The 19,345-nt window shown below is 47.2% G+C and overlaps 2 protein-coding genes across 9 annotated transcripts in view; one reads left to right on the forward strand and one right to left on the reverse strand.

Annotated features, from left to right (window-relative positions):
* Nucleotides 1-4,467, forward strand: part of EDA (ectodysplasin A) — a 358,964-nt gene extending 354,497 nt beyond the window's left edge. For all 8 annotated transcript variants that reach the window (XM_070290292.1, XM_070290295.1, XM_070290293.1 and 5 more), the window contains one exon: nt 577-4,467. In XM_070290292.1, coding sequence (XP_070146393.1) covers nt 577-828 — 252 coding nt within the window. In that variant the 3' untranslated portion in view covers nt 829-4,467. The remainder of the gene's footprint in view (nt 1-576) is intronic.
* Nucleotides 4,468-5,238: 771 nt separating this feature from the next.
* On the reverse strand, nt 5,239-16,519 carry AWAT2 (acyl-CoA wax alcohol acyltransferase 2). Its single transcript, XM_070290296.1, has 7 exons — nt 16,435-16,519; nt 8,632-8,742; nt 8,201-8,271; nt 7,751-7,955; nt 7,334-7,508; nt 6,369-6,568; nt 5,239-6,155 (listed from the first exon to the last, which is right to left on the reverse strand). The coding sequence occupies exons 1-7, from the start codon at nt 16,517-16,519 to the stop codon at nt 6,001-6,003; spliced, it is 1,002 nt and encodes a 333-aa protein (XP_070146397.1). The 3' UTR covers nt 5,239-6,000.
* Between the last annotated feature and the right edge of the window lie 2,826 nt (nt 16,520-19,345).

The following is a 19,345-nucleotide window of genomic DNA, read 5'->3' on the forward strand; positions in this document are numbered from 1 at the left end:
ACGAGAGGACCAAGGGGCACTGGGAGGATCAGTGAGAAATTCAGCAGCAGGGGAGGGGGGCTATAAGCAGAAAGAACTGAAGAACCCACAAATTGCTCCTGTGCCCTCTTAGGGGAATCAATGACTTCTAAGTTTATCTACAAATAGTTCCTAAGGCTAGAAATTGAAAATTGATTCATAGTCATTTGTGTCTGCAACACTGATCGAGCTCCTAGTGTGTGAAGAGAACTGTGCTTCACACTGGGGCCAAAGAGAGCAGCCGGCGGGGTAGGGAGCTAGGGGAGGTAAAGTGATGAATGAGGCCTGGCTCATTCACCTTGCAGAGTCTCCCCGGCCATGTGCTATTGAAAGGAAGGTTTCCAGCTCCCTGAGCCCAGTGGAGGGGAGGCAGGACAGTGAATAAGCCTGTCGCCCCACCTGTCCTGTGGTCTGACTAGCGTGTCTTCAGGTGGCACTGCTCCCTTCACGAGGCACAGGGGCAACTCGCATGAGTGGGTCCTGTCTACTGGTCACCAGGGAGGGCCCCACCCTCTCCTTCTGCTCGCCCCCAATCCCTTCTTGTTGCCTCTCCCCCAGGTATACTACATCAACTTCACTGACTTTGCCAGCTATGAGGTGGTGGTGGACGAGAAGCCCTTCCTGCAGTGCACCCGCAGTATTGAGACCGGCAAAACCAACTACAACACTTGTTATACAGCAGGTGTCTGCCTCCTCAAAGCCCGGCAGAAGATCGCCGTGAAGATGGTGCACGCTGACATCTCTATCAACATGAGCAAGCACACCACCTTCTTCGGGGCCATCAGGCTGGGCGAGGCCCCTGCATCCTAGATCCCTCCAACCTCGTTTTGCCCCTGCCCATGCCCCTACCCCAGGTTAGGGAGCTAGGACTCCCAGAACCTCTAAGTGCTGCTGTGGAATGAGGTATGTGGGTGTCACAGCCGCAGAGAAAAATTTCCCAGTGCTATTTATTCCCCAGTAATTCCAAGATGACAAGGCCAACTTGACTCTCCAGATTGACCTGGAGTGAACAGGACAGTTGATGAAGCCCCAGGGTTGGTGTGAAGAAGAACCTTCCTCCTTGGCTCCCCATTGACTGCTTCTAGCATGACTATAACCTCAAGGTCCCTGGTGTCATTCTGTTGCACTAAAGTGAGGGGCTTAGGCAGCAGGCGAGAAGTAGCAACAGTACAGCCCAAACTGTGGGGCAAGCCTTTGACCTCGAAGGGTGCGTGTAGGGTGGGATGGTAACATTGCAGCCTAAGGAGAGGGGCAAGGAGGGAAATGCAGGTGCTTGTTACAGAAACCAGGGGAGAAGCCTACCAGATGGTCTTCCCACTCTCGCTGATCCGTGTGCCAGCAGTTGGCAGGGCTTTGGGGAGAGAAGCTTTGCTTTTCCTTGAAGCATTTGCAGGGCATGGCCATACACCTGCCTGTATAAGAGCCAGAGGCCATGCTTGGGGCCACGTGTCTTTCACTTTGTTTACAGCTGTGCTCCAAGCTCAGAAAACTGCCCAGATCCCTGCACAATTGTCCCTTTCCCAGCCTGGTGAGAACTCCCATTTTTTTCCTCGCCAGAGCCTACCTCTCTCTGAGACTGGTGCCTATCCCGGGACCTGTGTTTGTGTGAGTCTGAGATACTCTTTAGATTACCTGGGCACAAAGGAAGTTATCTATGTATTAAGCAGCACCAATATTCATTTAGTCGAGTTATGTCTGGGGGCAAAGAGTTGAACTGGATGACCTCCAAAAGTGCCTTCAAATTCTAGTACCTAGGCAGCTACCAAGCTAGCCTACTAAAATTCCCAAACCCTAGACTGACCCTGGGCATCAGCAAGGCAGAGCTTTTTATCAGACCCAGAAAGAGTAAGAGCTGGGGATAGGACAGGGTTTTCTTCACGTGTATTGCAATCCAAGTGGTCATTAGCATAGACCTTGTCTGAAAGGACAACAGCTGATGCCCTACTAATCACATACCACTCCCTTTCTTCTCTCTGGCTCAATAAAACCACAGCACAGAAGAGTCTCCATGGATTCCAGTGCTGCTTCCCTGAATCCAGGCTCAAGAGGAGGCAGTGTCTAGGCAATGGGCAGGCTTGTGCCCACTAGTCAGGCCCAAAGACACCTTTCCCCCACCCTCAAGCTTCCCATCAAATCATATGATAGGATCATGCAAGGGTCTTATTTCTAACTGTCTGGGCCCAGTCTGGGTGCTGGGTCTGTAGCCCAAACCTGAGAGAGCCAGTCTTGTAGAATCTGCTACTTTCACTCCTGGAACAAATTTCCTTCTGCAGAGAAAGGGAGTAAGGTCCTTAAGGCAGCTGAAATCCACCGAGAACAATTGGTACTCATTTCCCTACTGTGCCTTCGTTTTTTAAGAAACTATGCTGCTTGGCCCTTCAAGGATCAGAGCAAGAGGGAGTGAGCTACTCCACCATTATCTGGTTGCTAATGATAGCCTTCCCACCCCAGATGAAGCAAGCTTGAGGCATGTGTTTGACCCCAGATCCTATAAAGTGCCTTAGACAGTCCTCAGCAGAATCTGATGAGAACCTTTCCTTAAAGTTTGTATTTTCCCTATCTCCATTGATAATATTACCAACCCCATCATTTAGATGAGGCTCAGAGGTTGAGTGCTTTGAGCAGGATCTCACCCAATTTAAGTCATACCTTGGGCTTTCAACCAGGTCTGACTGTGAAGCTCTTCTGTTCTTCCCCTCAGCATTGTTTTGAATTTGGAATCCAAGAGAGAACCAATCAAACTGGTAATATGGACCCCAAATCCCTGAGGGATCTAGGGAGAAACCCAGAGAGGCTCATTTTCGTTCCTTGATGGTAGCACCTTTTCTCTTGACTGCCAAGGGCTCTGGGACAAAAGAGTAGGCCATTTCTTTGGGAAACTCCCATCAGCCTTAGAGCTTTTGTGTTCAGAAGAAGTGTTTTGGTAGCATGCCCAAGCAGCAGGCCTCCAGTAGCCACAGAACAGATACCCCTTGTGTTCTTTCATCCAATGAAAGAACCAACCAATGAATCAGCCATTGGGCACAGAGCCCCTCCTGTGGACAAGGGCTTCCTCTGGTTGCCCTTCAGGCAAGTTAAAGGAGCTGGTCACTTCCCACAGCTAGAGTGACTCCTTATCTCTTTCTGCCATACCACAGAGACCTCTGTATTACCAGGATCTCTCAGGGATGCAAAGAAAGCCCAAGAGAGGTCTGGATGAGACAAGGGAAGCAAAAGACTTCCTAATTGTGCCACTAAAGGGCATTCTGACACCAACCCTCTTCTCTAGGTATGGAGGGGATTAGAGGGAAGATAGGATTCACACAGGACTCTTATTCATTGTGACTCTTCAGATGCAGTTCTGGAGGGAGAGGGGTGATGAGGGAAGCAAGAGGTAGCTGGGGAGCCCTGTTGCTGCAAAGTTATTGAAGTCATTTACTCTTAAGAGAATATGGAGCTAGATTCACCCCCTTGGAATTACACCAACATGGCTTTAGAAAGCTGAGGCTAGCATGGAGGATGGGATGAGGACATTTGTGAGCAAGCGGATGACAGAGGTTTGAAGGAGAATTGCATGGTGGGGCTTTGCCAGCTGCTCCGGCTCCAACAGCCAAAGCTGGCACAAAAGGCAGCTGTTGGGGACCCCCTTCATCCATCCTGAGCCAAATTTCTTTTTGATGAGCAATAAAGGGCTAGGAACCCTGAAGGTGAACAAAAAGTTTGAGCCATGTGTGAATATGTGTGTTTTATGTAACTTCTGGTGGATGCAAATAGATTCAGAGAAATTAAGAACTCGAGAGGCCCTTAGAAGTAATCTAGCCCAACCTACCTTCTACCCTACTCATGTGGAAACTGAGGAAACAGAGAGGGAAGGCGACCTTCCTGAGGTGTGGGGGCCCCAACCTCCAGACTCAGCAAGGTGAGGGAGGCACAGTCTGTGTCCCACACAGCCCCCTTCTTTCTGCAGCCCGCGGACTCAAGTCTGGAAATGCTTGGCCCTCTTCTGGAGCCTAGCCAGGCAGGGAATGCATGGCCACAGCCTTTGTCAGACTGCTTCCTTCCCCAGGGCCCTTCCCCAGCTTCTGCCTCAGGATGGAAGCCTCCGGACAGGCCCAACTGCAGGGAGTCCTGGGGCTGCCTCAGGACTCCCCCCTGCCTGAAGTCTTCCCTAGGCCATGTGAGCACAAAAAAAGAACTGGATATTTTCCTTGTAATCCATTTTAGGGCTCTCTCCAAGTGGAGTTGGGATATGTCATTTCTTTAGTCAAAAGCTTCCAGCTGGGAGAGGGGAAGGGCTGCGTGGTGAGGGTGGCCTGGAGCAGGCCCAATGCTGCTTTGGGGATCAGCATCCAGTGTGAGATACTGTGTATGTATATAAACTATACATAATGTATATAAACCAGGATGTAAGTTTGTGTAAATTAATGGTTTATTCTTTGCAAATAAAGCTTTTTCCCCTTGTTCTTAAAATCAGCTTGAGCACTTCCTACCTGCTAGGTGCCTTTTGGGGGGGTTGGGGCGGCTTGTGGGATCTTAGTTCCCTGAACAGGACTGAACCTGCACCCTCAGCAGGTTCCTGAAAGCCTGGAATCCTAACCACTGGACCACCAGGAAATTCCACTACATGCTTCTTTGACACCACACATGAACTGGGAGAAGAACTGAGGCACCCATTTCAGACGGGGCAGCAGAAGCAAGGTGGTCTGAGTTTCCTGTCAGAACATCCCATATCCTCTCTGTGCCCCAGCCCACATACACCTATCCCCATCACCTGGGTCTTTTCCTGTAACTGCATGTCCAATAGGCTAGGGGTCCTGCAAAAACGAACATTTTCCTGAGATGAAGACATAGCAGGGAGTCACCCTCAGCTTGAGACCCTGACTTCTGCAACATTCTTCAGGCCTGGGCCCCAAACAGCTTGGGTAGATCCAGCCTCCAGCTCCGCATGATGTATCACTCATTTTGCAGAGGAGACCAACATTAAAGAGTTAAAGTAGCTCCCCAAGCTCATTTGAAAGATTACTTAAACTTTCAAACAACTGTTGACAAGATCCTATAGTGTCAACTTTCTTCTTTAAAAATTAGGAATTTCCCTGGCTGTCCAGTGGTTAAGACTCCTCAATTGCGGGGGGCACAGGTTTGATCTCTGGTCAGAGAACTAAGATCCCACGTGCTGAGTGGCAAACAAACAAAAAATAAAATAGACAAACTTGAAAAAATAACAATAAAAATAGATTAGAATTTTTTTAATTGGATAAACTTTATTCTTTTTTTTTTTTTTTTTTAATTGGATAAACTTTATTCTAAACATCGAGATGTCATGACATTTAGGGCATTGTTTGCTCAGGGATAAGCAGTGGGCAAAATAGTTGGAGAATAATTTTGTGTAGCTCTCCAGTATACAAAGTTCAATCACATTCAGTATTATCGTCCCACTAACCTTTGAAGTAAGCACTAGAGGAACTATCTCATTTCACAGATGAGGAAACAGACTCAGAGGAGACTGATTGTTTCAAGTCATAGGGTTTGAAGGTGGAAGGGCCTGAATTCACTGGATCTCAAGGCCTCCAGTCCTGGAGAAGCCTTGATGCCAGAAGATGGGGCTGCTTAAGAGCTGAAGAAAAAGACAAGAGCAGGGATCCTAGGGAATAAGCTGGTTGGGGCACAGACAGTATCAGAGGTGGGCTTTTTATTCTGTCTCTTGTTTTTCTCAGTTCCAATGCTGAGTGGGTGCCTGTGAGGGAGGTTTCAGGACACCTCTCCCCAGGGCCTTCCCTGCCTTTGGGGTCATCTCCTTGTAACCCCAAGGTAAAGTCAGAGAAGAGCTGGAAGGAGAGAGATGAAGGAGGAAGAGGGATCCAGAAAACAGCCAAACAGGCACCCACACACACAAACCTGTCACTCCAAGGACTGACCAAGTCAGGAGCAAGAGTCATACAAAAGTCCTCCTGTTCACATGTTCCACACCTTCCAACCAGGCTGAGAGGCCATGAGGGGTGTCTGTCAAGTTACCACCAGCTCTTGGGCCTCTGAGAAGCCAAACTTGGTCTTGTACTGGTCAAACAGTTGGCGCAGGGCATCCACATAGATTGCGTGGTATTTAGCCACCGTCTTATTGCTTGGGTTCTCAATCTTGGGCAGTGGTAGAGGCTTCCCAACTGTCAGGGGAGATGGAGAAGTTTAAGAGAAAAGCATCAGAGTGGCTCACTCCTCAGAATGGGCCTCCAGCCCAGGTTCTCCCCCATGCTTCCCCCCACCCTATGCACATCCTGGCCAGCCTCCCTGCCTCTGACCACGGCTAGAGCCAAGGTCTAGCATTGGAACCAGATCCTGTGTCCTAGACGTGGCTGCCAGCTGAAGGGCCCACTTACCAATGGTGGTAACAGGCTGAGCGTAGGGCAGAAGGCCTGGGGAGGTCTCAGTGAAGCCACGCCCATAGAAGGCACAAGGGTAGATGTGCACCATGCTCTGCAACCACTTCTGGAAGCGATTGATGAAGCCCCCCGGGGTGAAAATGTGCTGTTTGTAGAGTTCCGTCTCCCCAAAGGAGTAGGCCGGGATTAGAGCCACCCTGAAGACAAAAAGCATATTCTTTAATGGTTAGAAATGTAGGCTGACCACCAGTGCTCCCTAGGTCTCCTTGTAAGTTCCTTCAGCCCTTAACCCAGCTGGGCCCAGGTCCAAGCTAAGTGGAAGCAATGCGTGGTCTACCCCAGGCTGCCTGCAAGCTAAGGGAAGCAAGTCCCATTGTGTGTGTGTTAGTCGCTCTGTCATGTCCAACTCTGTGATCCCGCAGACTGTACCCACCAGGCTTCTCTGTCCATGGGATTCTCCAGGCAAGAATACCAGAATGGGTTGTCATTCCCTTCTTCAGGGGATCTTCCTGACCCAGGGATCGAACCTGGGTCTCCCGTATCATAGGCAGATTTCTTACCATCTGAGCCACCAGGGAAGCTCCAGCGAGTCCCAGACCCTCCTGTAAACCCACATTGTCTGAGACACTGGAAGCTAGGAGCCAAGGGCCATTTCTTTTTGGTTTCTTCCCTTTCACCCACATGGGAATTTTGGCTTTCTCTGACATCCAGTTGCAGCCAGTCACCTTTTTAGAGAGACTGGTTCAGATGAGATGCTAGTCTGAGGCAGATCAGGTTCCAGGCTGGCCTGCTGGCCTTTCTTCAGAAGCAGAAATGCCTCTAGAACCTGACCCAGCCTCTACTCCACAATAGAAGCGACTTTACCCTTCCCTCTTTAAATAACATTTCCTCAAAACCTCTTCCTCCTTCCCTGCTGGGCTTTTGGATCCCCTCTCCCCAATCTGGACCAGAAGTGTCCTTACCCATGCCGAAGGGCCATGCGTATGAAGCCAGTGCGGCTCTTCAGGAACAGAGTGGTAGATCCAGGCAGGCCATATTTGCACTCAGCCAGGCCACCAACCACCACCATCAGCATGTTGCCTGTGCCTCTACGGGTAAGCAGGAAGTCCATGGAGGATTGGCTCACAGAGCAGGCCCCTGGTAGGCAGGAAAAACCAAAAGATCATTGGTGACCTGCTAAACCTGCTAACTTTCCTCCCTACTTCTAAGGTGGGGAGAACCCTCCTTAGCGAAGGGCTCTCTTAGGCAGCTGAGCCTAAAGTAGTTTTTCAGACCAGAGGGGATTGCAGAGCCGGCCTTGTTCTCACCTATTCACCCAATACTTCTTTCTCGGGCAGCCATGTATTTCTTCGGCTTTCCAACCCCAGGAGCCAACTCACCTACAGACATGACATATTCTCTGAGGAAAGGCACCCAGAAAAAGGCCCCCACTGTGAGGATATAAGGAGTGATGCCAGGAAACGTCTTGGAGAAGCCTGACATCTCTGTGGCAAAGTGGCCAAACCATGAATGGGACATGATCCCATGAGGGTGGCAGGCGACGATATAGTTGAGGCTGGGGGAGAGATCATGAGTCTTCAGAAGCTGTGGAGGAAAGTGAAGTCAAGAGAGATATAGCCAGGGAAGAGGTCCTCTCTTTTGGCTAGAGACCTAGAAAGGAAAGGGCTGTCATGTCTGGCCGTGCAGATGGGGTAACACACAACTCTGGGGAGCTTCAGTCACATGGGCCTCAATGTGAATGATGCCCCCGCCCCCCGCCCTGCCCCAGCTGCTGCCACAGGGAGTCAGGGCTGGGCCTGGGGCCCCAGTGGGGATCTGGGACTCCTCACCTTGAGTGGGAAGTAATCACAGTACTGTTTCCACAGGCACCATTTCCTCACGCAGGTAAACCGGCGGCCACCTGAAAACAAAGCTGATACAGCTGAGCTTTGTCCACCCTGTTGTCTTCTTCAGAGCCCTTTAGGGCCTGTCTCAGGGTGCCCTCACCCCTTCCTGTTTCCTGCCCCCTTAAGCGACAACCAGGCTGGGAATGAACTTCAGGGCCTGTTTGGGACAGCCCTAGCTCTCTGCTGTACTAGCCGCCCCTCCCCGAGCCCACTCCAGTTCCCTCCTTGGCCTCACTGGCACCTTGAAGAGACCCCTTCCCTCACCTCCACCCCAGACAAAGTCAGGCTGAAGGGCTGCCAGGGAATTGGCAAGAGTATAAGGAAAGGAAGAAAGAGCACGTGGCAAGTGGCAACAGCCCTTCCAGGGCCCTCACCTCTCTCAGGGGTCTTCCAGTCAAAAGCCAGCCAGGTGAGGATGAGCACGGTAATGGGCCAGTACGGCGTGAACACCACCAGGTAGAGGTTGACGGCGATCACGGTGATTACTGGAGGGAGCCCAGGCCAGAGTCAATGAACTGCGAACAGCGCCTCACACTTGCCCTCCCTCTGAGGCTATGTCTACCCCAAGGTCACAAGCACTCTCAGCCGGGCTCACATGACCGTCTTACCTCCTCACCCCATCACATGCCTGCGTGCCCAGAGCCCCAGCATCTGCCCTAGCCTTGGGAACTTGTTTTGAGTCTAGGAGACAAGGTGTTTTCCTCCCTCACTGTGCTCCATGCAGTCAGCCCTCTCCCCCCAGGGCCTGCGCCAGCAGCACTCTGGGCTGCAGTCAATGGCAGGGAGCCAGTGGTGGGTCTCACTGATTTGGCCACCAGAATTTAGGAGTCCTGGAAAGACAGAGCCAGGAATAGTCTTCCTCCAGCTCACATTTTTCTCTCCATATCATCTCTGAGAAGGTGAACAGAATACCAGAGAAAGAGGATGATAACCTTCAGCCAGGTTGGGAGCATGCAGGCTGGCAAACAAGAAACAAAGGAGACTGCACCAGAATACGGTGTGGACCATGCTGAGCTCGAACAAGATAGGAGCAATGTAAGTTAGAGTAGTTAGGACAGACTTCATGGAGGTGAGTCACAGGAAGCCATGCTCAGGATTCTTCCTGGACTCATTTTTTCAAATGACTGTGAATAAGACAGCGAGAGAAAGGGGGTCAAAAGAAAGGTTAGAGAAGACATGAAACACTCCTAATTGAACATGGCAGAATGAACACAGGTTTTATCGTGACTCCTTGCTGCAGCCTCATGAAAATTCTTACAGGATGTTTTTTTGTTTGTTTTGTTTTGTGTAAAACTTTTTTATTCAGCATAATGTTTTGGGATACAGCCATACTGTTGGGTGTATCAATAGTTCCTGTTTATTGCCAAGTGGTTTTCCATTATATGAATGAATCATGGTTTATTTATATGCTCCCCTTTTTACAGAATATAGGTTTTCTGTTTTTTCTTTTTTAATATAAATTTATTTATTTTAATTGGAGGCTAATTATTTTACAATATTGTATTGGTTTTGCCATACATCAACATGAATCCGCCACAGGTATACGCATGTTCCCCATCCTGAACCTCCAAGCAATCTATAGATTCAATGCAATCCCTATCAAGCTACCAACGGTATTTTTCACAGAGCTAGAACAAATAATTTCACGATTTGTATGGAAATACAAAAAACCTCCAATAGCGAAAGCAATCTTGAGAAAGAAAAATGGAAATGGAGGAATCAACCTGCCTGACTTCAGGCTCTACAGTCATCAAGACAGTATGGTACTGGCACAGGATGTTTTAAAAGAGAGATTCTGCAAGGAAAAAGAGAATCAGAGAGATGCCAAAGGTGACTGAAAGCTATCAGCAAAATGTTTGCCTGCTAGACAGTGAGCAGAGGAGGGATTAACTGACTGAGAACAAGAAAGTTGAAATGTAGTTACTTGCGAGGGGGAGTGTCTACAAGAGTAAACCTGTTTGCACTGGAGAATCTAGGAGACTCAGAATTTGGAAATACCAGGTGTTACAAAAAGTAGATGTAACAGGGCTTGATGGCAAATGTATCAAAGAAGTAGTTAAAACCCCAGACCTCTTCTCTTTCACTATACAGCTGGGCCATGGGAGGATTATTCTCTGAAATAAAATGAACCAAAGAGACTCTAGACTCAGATACTTGCACTAGATATAGCTAGGATATTCTATATGCAGCCAAATTATTGATCAAGTGTGAAGAGAGAATAAAGACAATTTCAGACATATAGTCAGAGAGTTTGTTTCCCACATCCCTTTCTCAGGAAACTACTGGAGGATGTGCTCCACAAAAATGAGAGAGTAAAGCAAGACAGAGGATAGCATGGGATCCAGGTAAAAAGAAATCCAACAAAGGAAGGAAGTGAGCAGGGCCAGGAATAGAGTGAGGAGAGCATGGCAAAATTCAAGGAGACATTCACTCTCAGGGCCAGGCAAATAGTGACCCAACACTTGCACAGCGCTGAGCATGAACACCTTCTTAGATTGTGCACCCAGGGTGCCTCACGGGTCCTGGAGGCGGCAGTGCTGCATGAGACTGGACTGTAACAGGAGGATGCTGGGCTCCACCAGTGAGGCCCTCAAAGAAGTAAAAAACCGTGGTGGTGAAGAAGAGGAGAAGTGCAGATTCCTGACGTGTCTGTGGAGAGTTTGGGGATGAATTATTGATAACTGGTAGATAACTAAGAGATAACTAAAATTTAAAATGAAGCAATTAACCCAATCAAAAAATGTTCAGGATATCTAGACATTTCTCCAAAGACTTACAGATGGCCAAAAAACACATGAAAAGATGTTTAATATCACTAATTATTAGAGAAATACAAATCAAAACCACAATGAAGTATCATCTCACACCAGTCAGAATGGCCATCATCAAAAAATCTAAGAACAATAAATACTAGAGGGGATGTGGAGAAAAAGGAACCCTTTTGCACTATTGGTGGGAAAGTAAATTGGTGCAACCACTATGGAGAACAGTATGGAGGCTCCTTAAAAAACTAAAAATAGAACTGCCATATGATCCAGCAATCCTACTCCTGGGCATACATCTGAAGACACATGGTCTGAAAGGTTACGTGCACCTCAGCGTTCATTGCAGCACTGTTTACAATAGCCAAGACATGGAAGCAACCTAAACGTCCATTGACAGAGAAACGGAGAACAACGATGTGGTACATATATAGAATGCAACATTACTGAGTCATAAAAAGAATGAAATAATACCATTTGTAACAACACGGAAGGATCTAGAGGTTATCATACATAGTAAGTGAAGTCAGTCACACGAGGACAAATACCATATGACATCACTCATATGCAGAACCTAAGTTTTAAAAAACTGGTATAATAAATTTATTTACAAGGCAAACTCACAGATTTCAAAAACAAACTTGTGATCAGAGGAGAAATATGGATGGGGGAATGGATGGATTAGGACCTTGGGATTAATATATACACTACTATATATAAAATAGATAACCAACAAGGATCTACTCAATACTACATGGAACTCTACTCAATATTCTGTAATAGCCTATATGTGCAAATGAATCTGCATATATATGTATATGTATAACTGAATCACTTTGCTGTACACCTGAAACTAAACATAGTAAATCATCTATATGCCAACAAACTTTTTAAATAAAAAATAGAGGTAAACAATAAAATGAAGCAATTATGAATTCCAGAGAAAACAAGAAGTTTCACAAGAAAGGAAATATAATCATAGTGCACTAAGTAGCTCAACTATGGAGAAGATTTGCTAGTCATAGTCAGGGGTTTAAGTAAAACAGCCTGGGTGGTTATGGGGCAAAAGGCATATATGGAGCTGAAATCTAATGTTCCATATTAGGAAGTCAGTGATATTGTCTAAAATCGTTACATTGGAAAATAGTAATATCTAGAATTTTTAAATAGTATAGTTTAGACATATGGAGGTAAATACCAGAAAAAAAAAGAGCTAACAAAGTTGAGAATAGCTGCCTCTAGGGAACATATCTAAGCGTGGAGCAAAGGCCAGCACTTTCAGGTTTTGATGCACTCCTGATAAAACTAGGGCTTCCCTGGTGGCTCAGAGGTTAAAGCGTCTGCCTGCAGTGCAGGAGATCTGGGTTCAGGAAGATCCCCCTGGAGAAGGAAATGGCAACCCACTCCAGTAGTCTTGCCTGGAGGATCCCATGGACAGAGGAGCCTGGGAGGCTACAGTCCACGGGGTCGCAAAGAGTCGGACACGATTGAGTGACTTCACTTTACAAAACTATTTGACTTTCTCAAGAAATAAAGAGAGGCATGGGTCTAGTCCAGAAGAGATTTGTTTCTTTTAGGCTTTGCTTGACCCAGACAGTGTTGGGGATATCTTGGGAGGCAGTGCAGCTTCAGGTGGTGACATGAATCCTGCCCCTTAGCATGAGTATGACCACAAACAAGACTTTGAGCTTCACACTAGCCAAGTGGGGATAGCAACACCAGCTTCCACCTTATCTTTCTCACAGACTCCGTGTGATGGTCTTGTCTCAAGGTCATCAGGGTCCAAATGGATATGATTCCATTGCAGATTCATAGGGTGAAGAGCCGGAAAAGCTTTGAGGGACAAGCACTGGAACCATCACCTCCTGGGAGCCCAGGCCCGACACTCTTCTATCTGTCGCAGGCTAACTCTCCATGTAGCCCGAAGTCAAGCTCTGATTAAGAGCCCTCTGGGAAGCTGCTCTCTGTCCTCACCTGCTTTCACCCGCTCTCCTCCTTCTCTGCTCCACCTGCTCCCTCTCTAGCTCACACGGATCCCTGAACCCTCAGTCTCACCTCCTCCCTTTCTCTCTCCCACATCTTCTGATCATCAAGTCCTATGAACTCTACTCCAATTTCTTGAATCCCTCTTCTCCCCTTCACAATTAAGACTGTTCTGGCCCAAATTACCACGATCTCTGACCTGAGTTAGAGTGACAGTCTCTTCCTATAATCAGTTCGGTACCCAAAGCTGCAGTGATCTCTCAAAACCACCAATCTGATGCCGTTGCCCTGTGCCCAACCCAGTCACGGCTCCATGGCCTTCAGGAAAAAGTCCAAACACTTCCATGATTGACAAACCCTGCACAATCTGTCCCCCTGCCTCTTTTGCCAGTCTCCTCTGTCTTCCCTCTCCCGCTCTTTCAGCCTTTCATTCAATATTTATTGAGCATCAGTTCTGCAGCTCTTACCCTCTCATTCCGCTTAACCACTGGCAGCTTCTTGAATGCTTTACACTCTCCCCTCATCTCAGCTATTGCCCACTCTCTGCCCTGAACACTCTTCCTTCTTCATCTACCTCTTACATGTCCTCTAAGAGTCAACTCAAATTTAATAGAAAAATGGACAAAAGTCATGAATGAGCTGTTAACAGAGAAAGAAATGCTAATTGCTAATAAATACATAAGAATACTTCATAATTGACAAAGTTGAAAATAAGGCTCATTGTTGTTTACACCTGTCACTCTGGTGGTGGCAGAAAGGAGTGTGCATGAGGCCTGTTCCCTTTCCTGCTCACTCAGTGGTCATCTCTGAAGCCACATTTTTCAGCATCACAGTTTTGAGGTGCCTCCATCAGCCTGAACATTTGTATCCACAGAGAGCAGAGATCCCCACCAACCTGGGCTGGGTGTTTAACATAAACAAGAAATAATCATTTGTTGAGTTAAACCACTGAGATTTCCACATTAGTTGGTTACCATAGCATACATGGGCCAGTCCAATTATTCCACTCTCACATGCCCATTTTACAAATGAAGAAAACAAGACTCAGAGAAGATCAATAAACTGCTCAAGGAGCGCAGATAGTAAGAAGTAGAGCTGTGATTCAAAACCAGGCAGTCTGACTCAGAGACTGTGCTTTTCACATTCCTGGTTTTTTTTGTTTTTTGTTTTTTGTTTTTTGTTTTTTTTGCCTCTTGGCTATATGTGTATGTGTACAGGCATGGTGGTGGTGGTAGTTTAATCACTAAATCATGTCTGACTTGAAATCCCATGGACTGTAGACTACCAGGCTCCTTTGTTCATGGGATTTCCCAGGCAAGAACACTGGAGTGGGTTGCCGTTTCCTTCTCCAGGGGATCTTCCCGACCCAGGGATCGAACCTAAGTCTCCTGCTTTGCAGGCAGTCTCCTGCCTTTCAGGTGGATTCTTTACAGGCTGAGCCACCAGGAAAGCCCTGCACACACACACACACACACACACACACACGTATATCCATAATTTCTGGCTGTGTGCTTAGACACTCAGCCATGTCCTACTCTTTGTGATCCCATGGACTGTAGCCCAGTAGGCTCCTCTGTTCATGGGGATTCTCCAGGCAAGGATACTGGAGTGGGTTGCCATGCCCTCCTCCAGGGAATATTCCCAACCCAGGGATTGACTCCAGGTCTCCCGCATTGCAGGTGAATTCTTTAGAAAGTGAACCACCAGGGAAGCCCCAGTTTCTGGCTACATACACACAAACTGTTAACAGTGGTTACCTCTAAGGAGTAACATCCTGGACTAGACTGAGAAAGAGGAGCTACCAGCCTAGAGGTTCCATCCCCTAGCCTGGCCTGGGCTGTCCATCCTGGCCATACTTCTTCCCCTAATATAGTGTGGCTCCTTGGCCATGGGAACATGGTGGCAGTAGGGGGAGGGGGTGGTAATGAGGCAAGCCTGTGGAGATAGGACAAGAACTCAAGAAAGGGTACTCAGCCCTTCCTGAGGAAAGGGCCCCAAGGACTGGGTCACATGGAAGGAGACTGAGAGGCCCAGTTGGGGCTCTGGTCCTCAATAAGAGGTCATTTGGAGCAGACTTTTCTCCCCTTTCAGTCAGAAATTTGTACATACACTGAAGGCCTAGCTTCCTCCTTCCTCTCCGGCATAACATACACTACGGCCACATCCATATCCAGCCTCCCAATCAGCAGTAAATAAGGAGATGCAGGTGGTAGGGACAGGAGCTCATAGGCCAAAATCAGGCCCTTGTGGACTCAGGCACAGGCCAGCGCTTCCATTTTCTAGCTGTCCAATCTTGGATGGGCCATTTAGATGGCGTCTACCTCAGCTTCTGTATTTGTACAGTGGAGATGATTAGCCACGTTAGGGGCTTAGAACAGTGCCTGGTGTGGGGGTAAAAAACACAACAGATGTTAGCTAATCCTATATTAGTGTAAGCTATCATTATGTGTGTGTGTAGCTATTAGTGTGTATTATGTGTGATAATAACTTCTGCCTTATAAGGCTGGCAGGAAGCTAAAATGAAACCATAGGTATGAAAATGCCTGGCACTAAGTAAGTAGCTGGTACCTATGAATTCCTTTCTCCTGGCCTCTTCTATCTCTGATTGCCCATCATTCCTAGGTTAACACTGCTTTCTTTTTCCTCTTAGCATTCAGGGGTCCTGGTACTCACCCCAGGCAGGCCTCTGAGCCCCCCAGTTCCTGTTCTTTAGCCCACTCTCCCTACTGACCAGCAATCCCCAAGCTCCCAAGGTCCACCTGCATTCCTCCTTCTCAGATATCTTCCAAGTAGGGGCATTTAGTTCATCCTCTTGCTTCCAGCCAATACTCACCTAAACCACCTAAAAATGAGAATTTTGTTCCAGGCCCCCTTCCCATAGGGATGGTTTGCACCAGCACCTATAGCACTATGGCCAGCAACTAAGTAACTTTCACAAAGAATTTGTAGGATGGGTAGAGTGAAAAATGGATGGATAAATGGATGAATTCTTTCAGACAAGAGATTTTCAGAGCTCTCTCTGCAACCAAGACAACTGTCTTGCACCGATGGTCTGCTCAGGTCCCTGAGGTCACAGCTATGCCCATTTCCTTGGCAGGCCTCAGTGGAACTGCTTCCTGTCTTTCCCAAACATGCCTTCCAGGACCCACTGATGACCCAGGAGGGCTCATCACACACAACAGCCACAAGTGTGGCTCACACACATGTGCACACACATTCCTGCACAAGCGTGCACCCAGACCCACATGCACACTCGCAGATCCCACAAGGACTGTGTCCAAGTGTGTCGAGCTGGAGGCCGGGATGGCCAACTGTCCCTATTCACCTGAGACAACACTGGTTTCAGCATCCAGAGTCCTGCTAAAACCTATAACTTCTCAGTCCCAGGCAAATCAGGACATCTGGTCACCCTGCCAAAGGCAGAAGACTCACCGATAACAAGGACACTAAGGGCCCACTGGAAAACAGAAAAGACCTCCAGGGAGATCTTGAGGTCCTTCTTGGAGGGCAAAACCATTATGCCCAGGGTCCTTGTGAGTCCAGGTAAGTGCTGTTCAGCTGCCCAGCCCCGATTGCTCAGGGACCAGTGGTGTTTCCTCCCTTTGTGCTTTATTTTTCAGTCCCTGCCTAGTCTCCGCCCCCTACACCCGGGACAGGACCAAAAGACAACACGCTGCCTCTGCTTGTCCAGTTCCTTCCAGCCATCTACCCACCTGTACTTTTACCCACTTGGGCAAGACCTGGGCTGAGATTGTGACACCCTCTTCCACACCTGAGTAGAAAAGTGTAGATGGAGCTCAGGTGTGGGAAGTGAGTGGAGGTGGGAGTGGGGCTGCTGAGAGGCCTCCAGAGCCAGCGTGGATAGGTGAGAGGGGTCAGGGAAGAATGCAAGGCACACGCGACACCTGTAGCCTACATTTCTGTTTGTCAGGCCCAAAGGTTTATGGTCTCTCAGTGACAATGTGATTGTGGGGGACAAGGTCACAGGTCACAGCTAGAAATATATTTGGCCTTTTGCTCAGTCCAGAAGCATTCATTACTCCCCATGAACAAACATCAGATGTGTATCTCTGAACTTTTAGTGAGGGCTGAATAAAGTTTCTATTAAATGAATAAACAAATGTGAGTACATATATCACATTGTTTTGTGTTCATGAAATTCTAGAACAGGCAAAACTGATCTATGGTGAAAAAATTTAGTGGCTGCTTCCACTAGGAGATTGACCAGGAAGGGGCATAAAGGACATTTTGGGAGTAACAATATTCTTTTTTAATTTTTTTTAAATTTATTTTGGGCTGCACTGTTTTTGTTGCTGTGCGTGGGCTTTCCCTAGTTGCTGAGGGTGGGGGCTACTCTCTATTTGCTGTGTTCAGGCTTCTCATTGCAGTGGTTTCTCTTGTTGCAAAGCATGGGCTCTAAGGGGGCAAGGGCTTCCGTAGTTGTGGCTTGAGGACTCAATCGCCCCACAGCATGTGGAGTCTTCCTGGACCAGGAATCGAACCCATGTGCCCTGCATTGGCAGGCAGACTCTCAACCACTGGACCACCAGGGACGTCCAATATTCTCTGTCTTGATAGAGCTTTGAGTTACCCAGGTAAAAAACTCATTTGTCAAATGATACAAATGAATGTATTTGCAAAACAGAAATAGATCCACAGACAGAAAACAAACCTATGCTTAGCAAAAGGGAAAGGTGAGGGAGGGATAAATTAGGAGTTTGGGATTAACAGATACACACTGCTGCTGCTGCTGCTGCTGCTAAGTCGCTTCAGTCGTGTCCGACTCTGTGCGACCCCATAGACAGCAGCCCACCAGGCTCCCCCATCCCTGGGATCCTCTAGGCAAGAACACTGGAGTGGGTTTCCATTTCCTTCTCCAATGCATGAAAGTGAAAAGTGAAAGTGAAGTCGCATGGACTGCAGCCTACCAGGCTCCTCTGTCCATGGGATTTTCCAGGCAAGAGTACTGGAGTGGGGTGCCATTGCCTTCTCCAGATAACACTACTATATGCAAAATAACTAACAAGGACCTATTTATAGCACAGGAACTCTACTCAATATTCTCTAATAACCTATGTGTGAAATTGAATATATATGCATATAACTGAATCACCATGCTATATACCTGAAACTAACACAATACTGTAAACAAACTATACTTTCATTTCTCTTTCCATAAAAGAGAAAAATACTCATTTGTCAAAACTCAGCAAATGTACAATTAAGACTTGTGCATTTCTCTGTAGGTCAAGCTGACTCCCTGGTGGCTCAGTGGTAAAGAGTTCGCCTGCAATGTAGGAGACTTGGGTTAAATCCCTGGGTCAGGAAGATCCGCTAGAAAGGATCCGCTACTTCAGTATTCTTGCCTGGAGAATTCCATGGACAGAGAGGAGCCTGGTGGGCTTTAGTCAATGGGGTCACATAGAGTCGGACACGACTGAGCAACTAACACATTTCTCTGTATGCTGCAAATTTTACCTAAAAGTAAACAAATATTGAACTCTCTTTAATGCTGATGTGTTTAAGGCTGAGGAGAACTGATGGCTGCAATGTATTTTGAAATGCATATAGGAGGTATTGACAGCTAGATAAAGGGATATATTGATGGACAGATGTGTGAGAAATCGAACATAGCAAAATATTATCTATACAGTCTAGGTAGCTGGTGTTCACTCTATAAATCTTTCAACCATTCTGCAGACTTAAAAATTTTTATAATAAAATTTTGCCAAAAATTTTTCCCTCAAAGCTACAATGAAAAAATAAAATTTAGAAATACAATTTCTCCAGGCATGGCATATGCGCATGTGGCCTTTGTGTGTGTGTTGTATGTACACAGTTAAATATTTATCTAGCTGTTAATATATCCATTTCACTAGGTGTCATCTCCAATATCTGTTTGTATGCTGTGGGGATGTATAAATGTGAAAACAACTAAGTCCAGTCAGGTGTGTGCTGTAGACCAAGGCAATGCACGTGTGAAAGGCTGAAGGGGTTTCTTGATGCAGCACAGAATTACTGAAGACATAGTATACGCCAGGGATTGCTCTGGACAGCTGGGCTATATCAGTGAGCAAAACAAATTTATAAAAACAAGTCAAGCTTTCATGAAGTTTACACTCTGATAGGGGAAGACAGATAATAGAAATGAATTGCTTAACTAATTATATAGCTCATTGTCAAGCGATAAGTGCTATGGGAAAATAAATTGAAGAGAGTAAGGAGCCAGAGTACAGGAAGTGGGGAGGGGTTAGGTGGGGAGATCAGGCTCTACAATTTTAAAAGGAGTGGTCAGGGACGGCCATAACAAGAAGGTGGCATCTGAGCGAAGACTTGAAGGAGA

Source organism: Ovis canadensis, chromosome X, assembly GCF_042477335.2.
Source record: "Ovis canadensis isolate MfBH-ARS-UI-01 breed Bighorn chromosome X, ARS-UI_OviCan_v2, whole genome shotgun sequence".
NCBI classification, from domain to species: Eukaryota; Metazoa; Chordata; class Mammalia; order Artiodactyla; family Bovidae; genus Ovis; species Ovis canadensis.

Excerpts from the sequence above, each read along its gene's own strand:
- AWAT2 (XM_070290296.1), bottom strand. The coding sequence starts at position 16,519 with ATGGTTTTGCCCTCCAAGAAGGACCTCAAGATCTCCCTGGAGGTCTTT. Across the intron at positions 8,743-16,434 it reads CCTTAGTGTCCTTGTTATCG|TAATCACCGTGATCGCCGTC; the intron begins GTGAGTCTTCTG and ends GGCTCCCTCCAG. Across the intron at positions 8,272-8,631 it reads CTGGAAGACCCCTGAGAGAG|GTGGCCGCCGGTTTACCTGC; the intron begins GTGAGGGCCCTG and ends CTTTGTTTTCAG.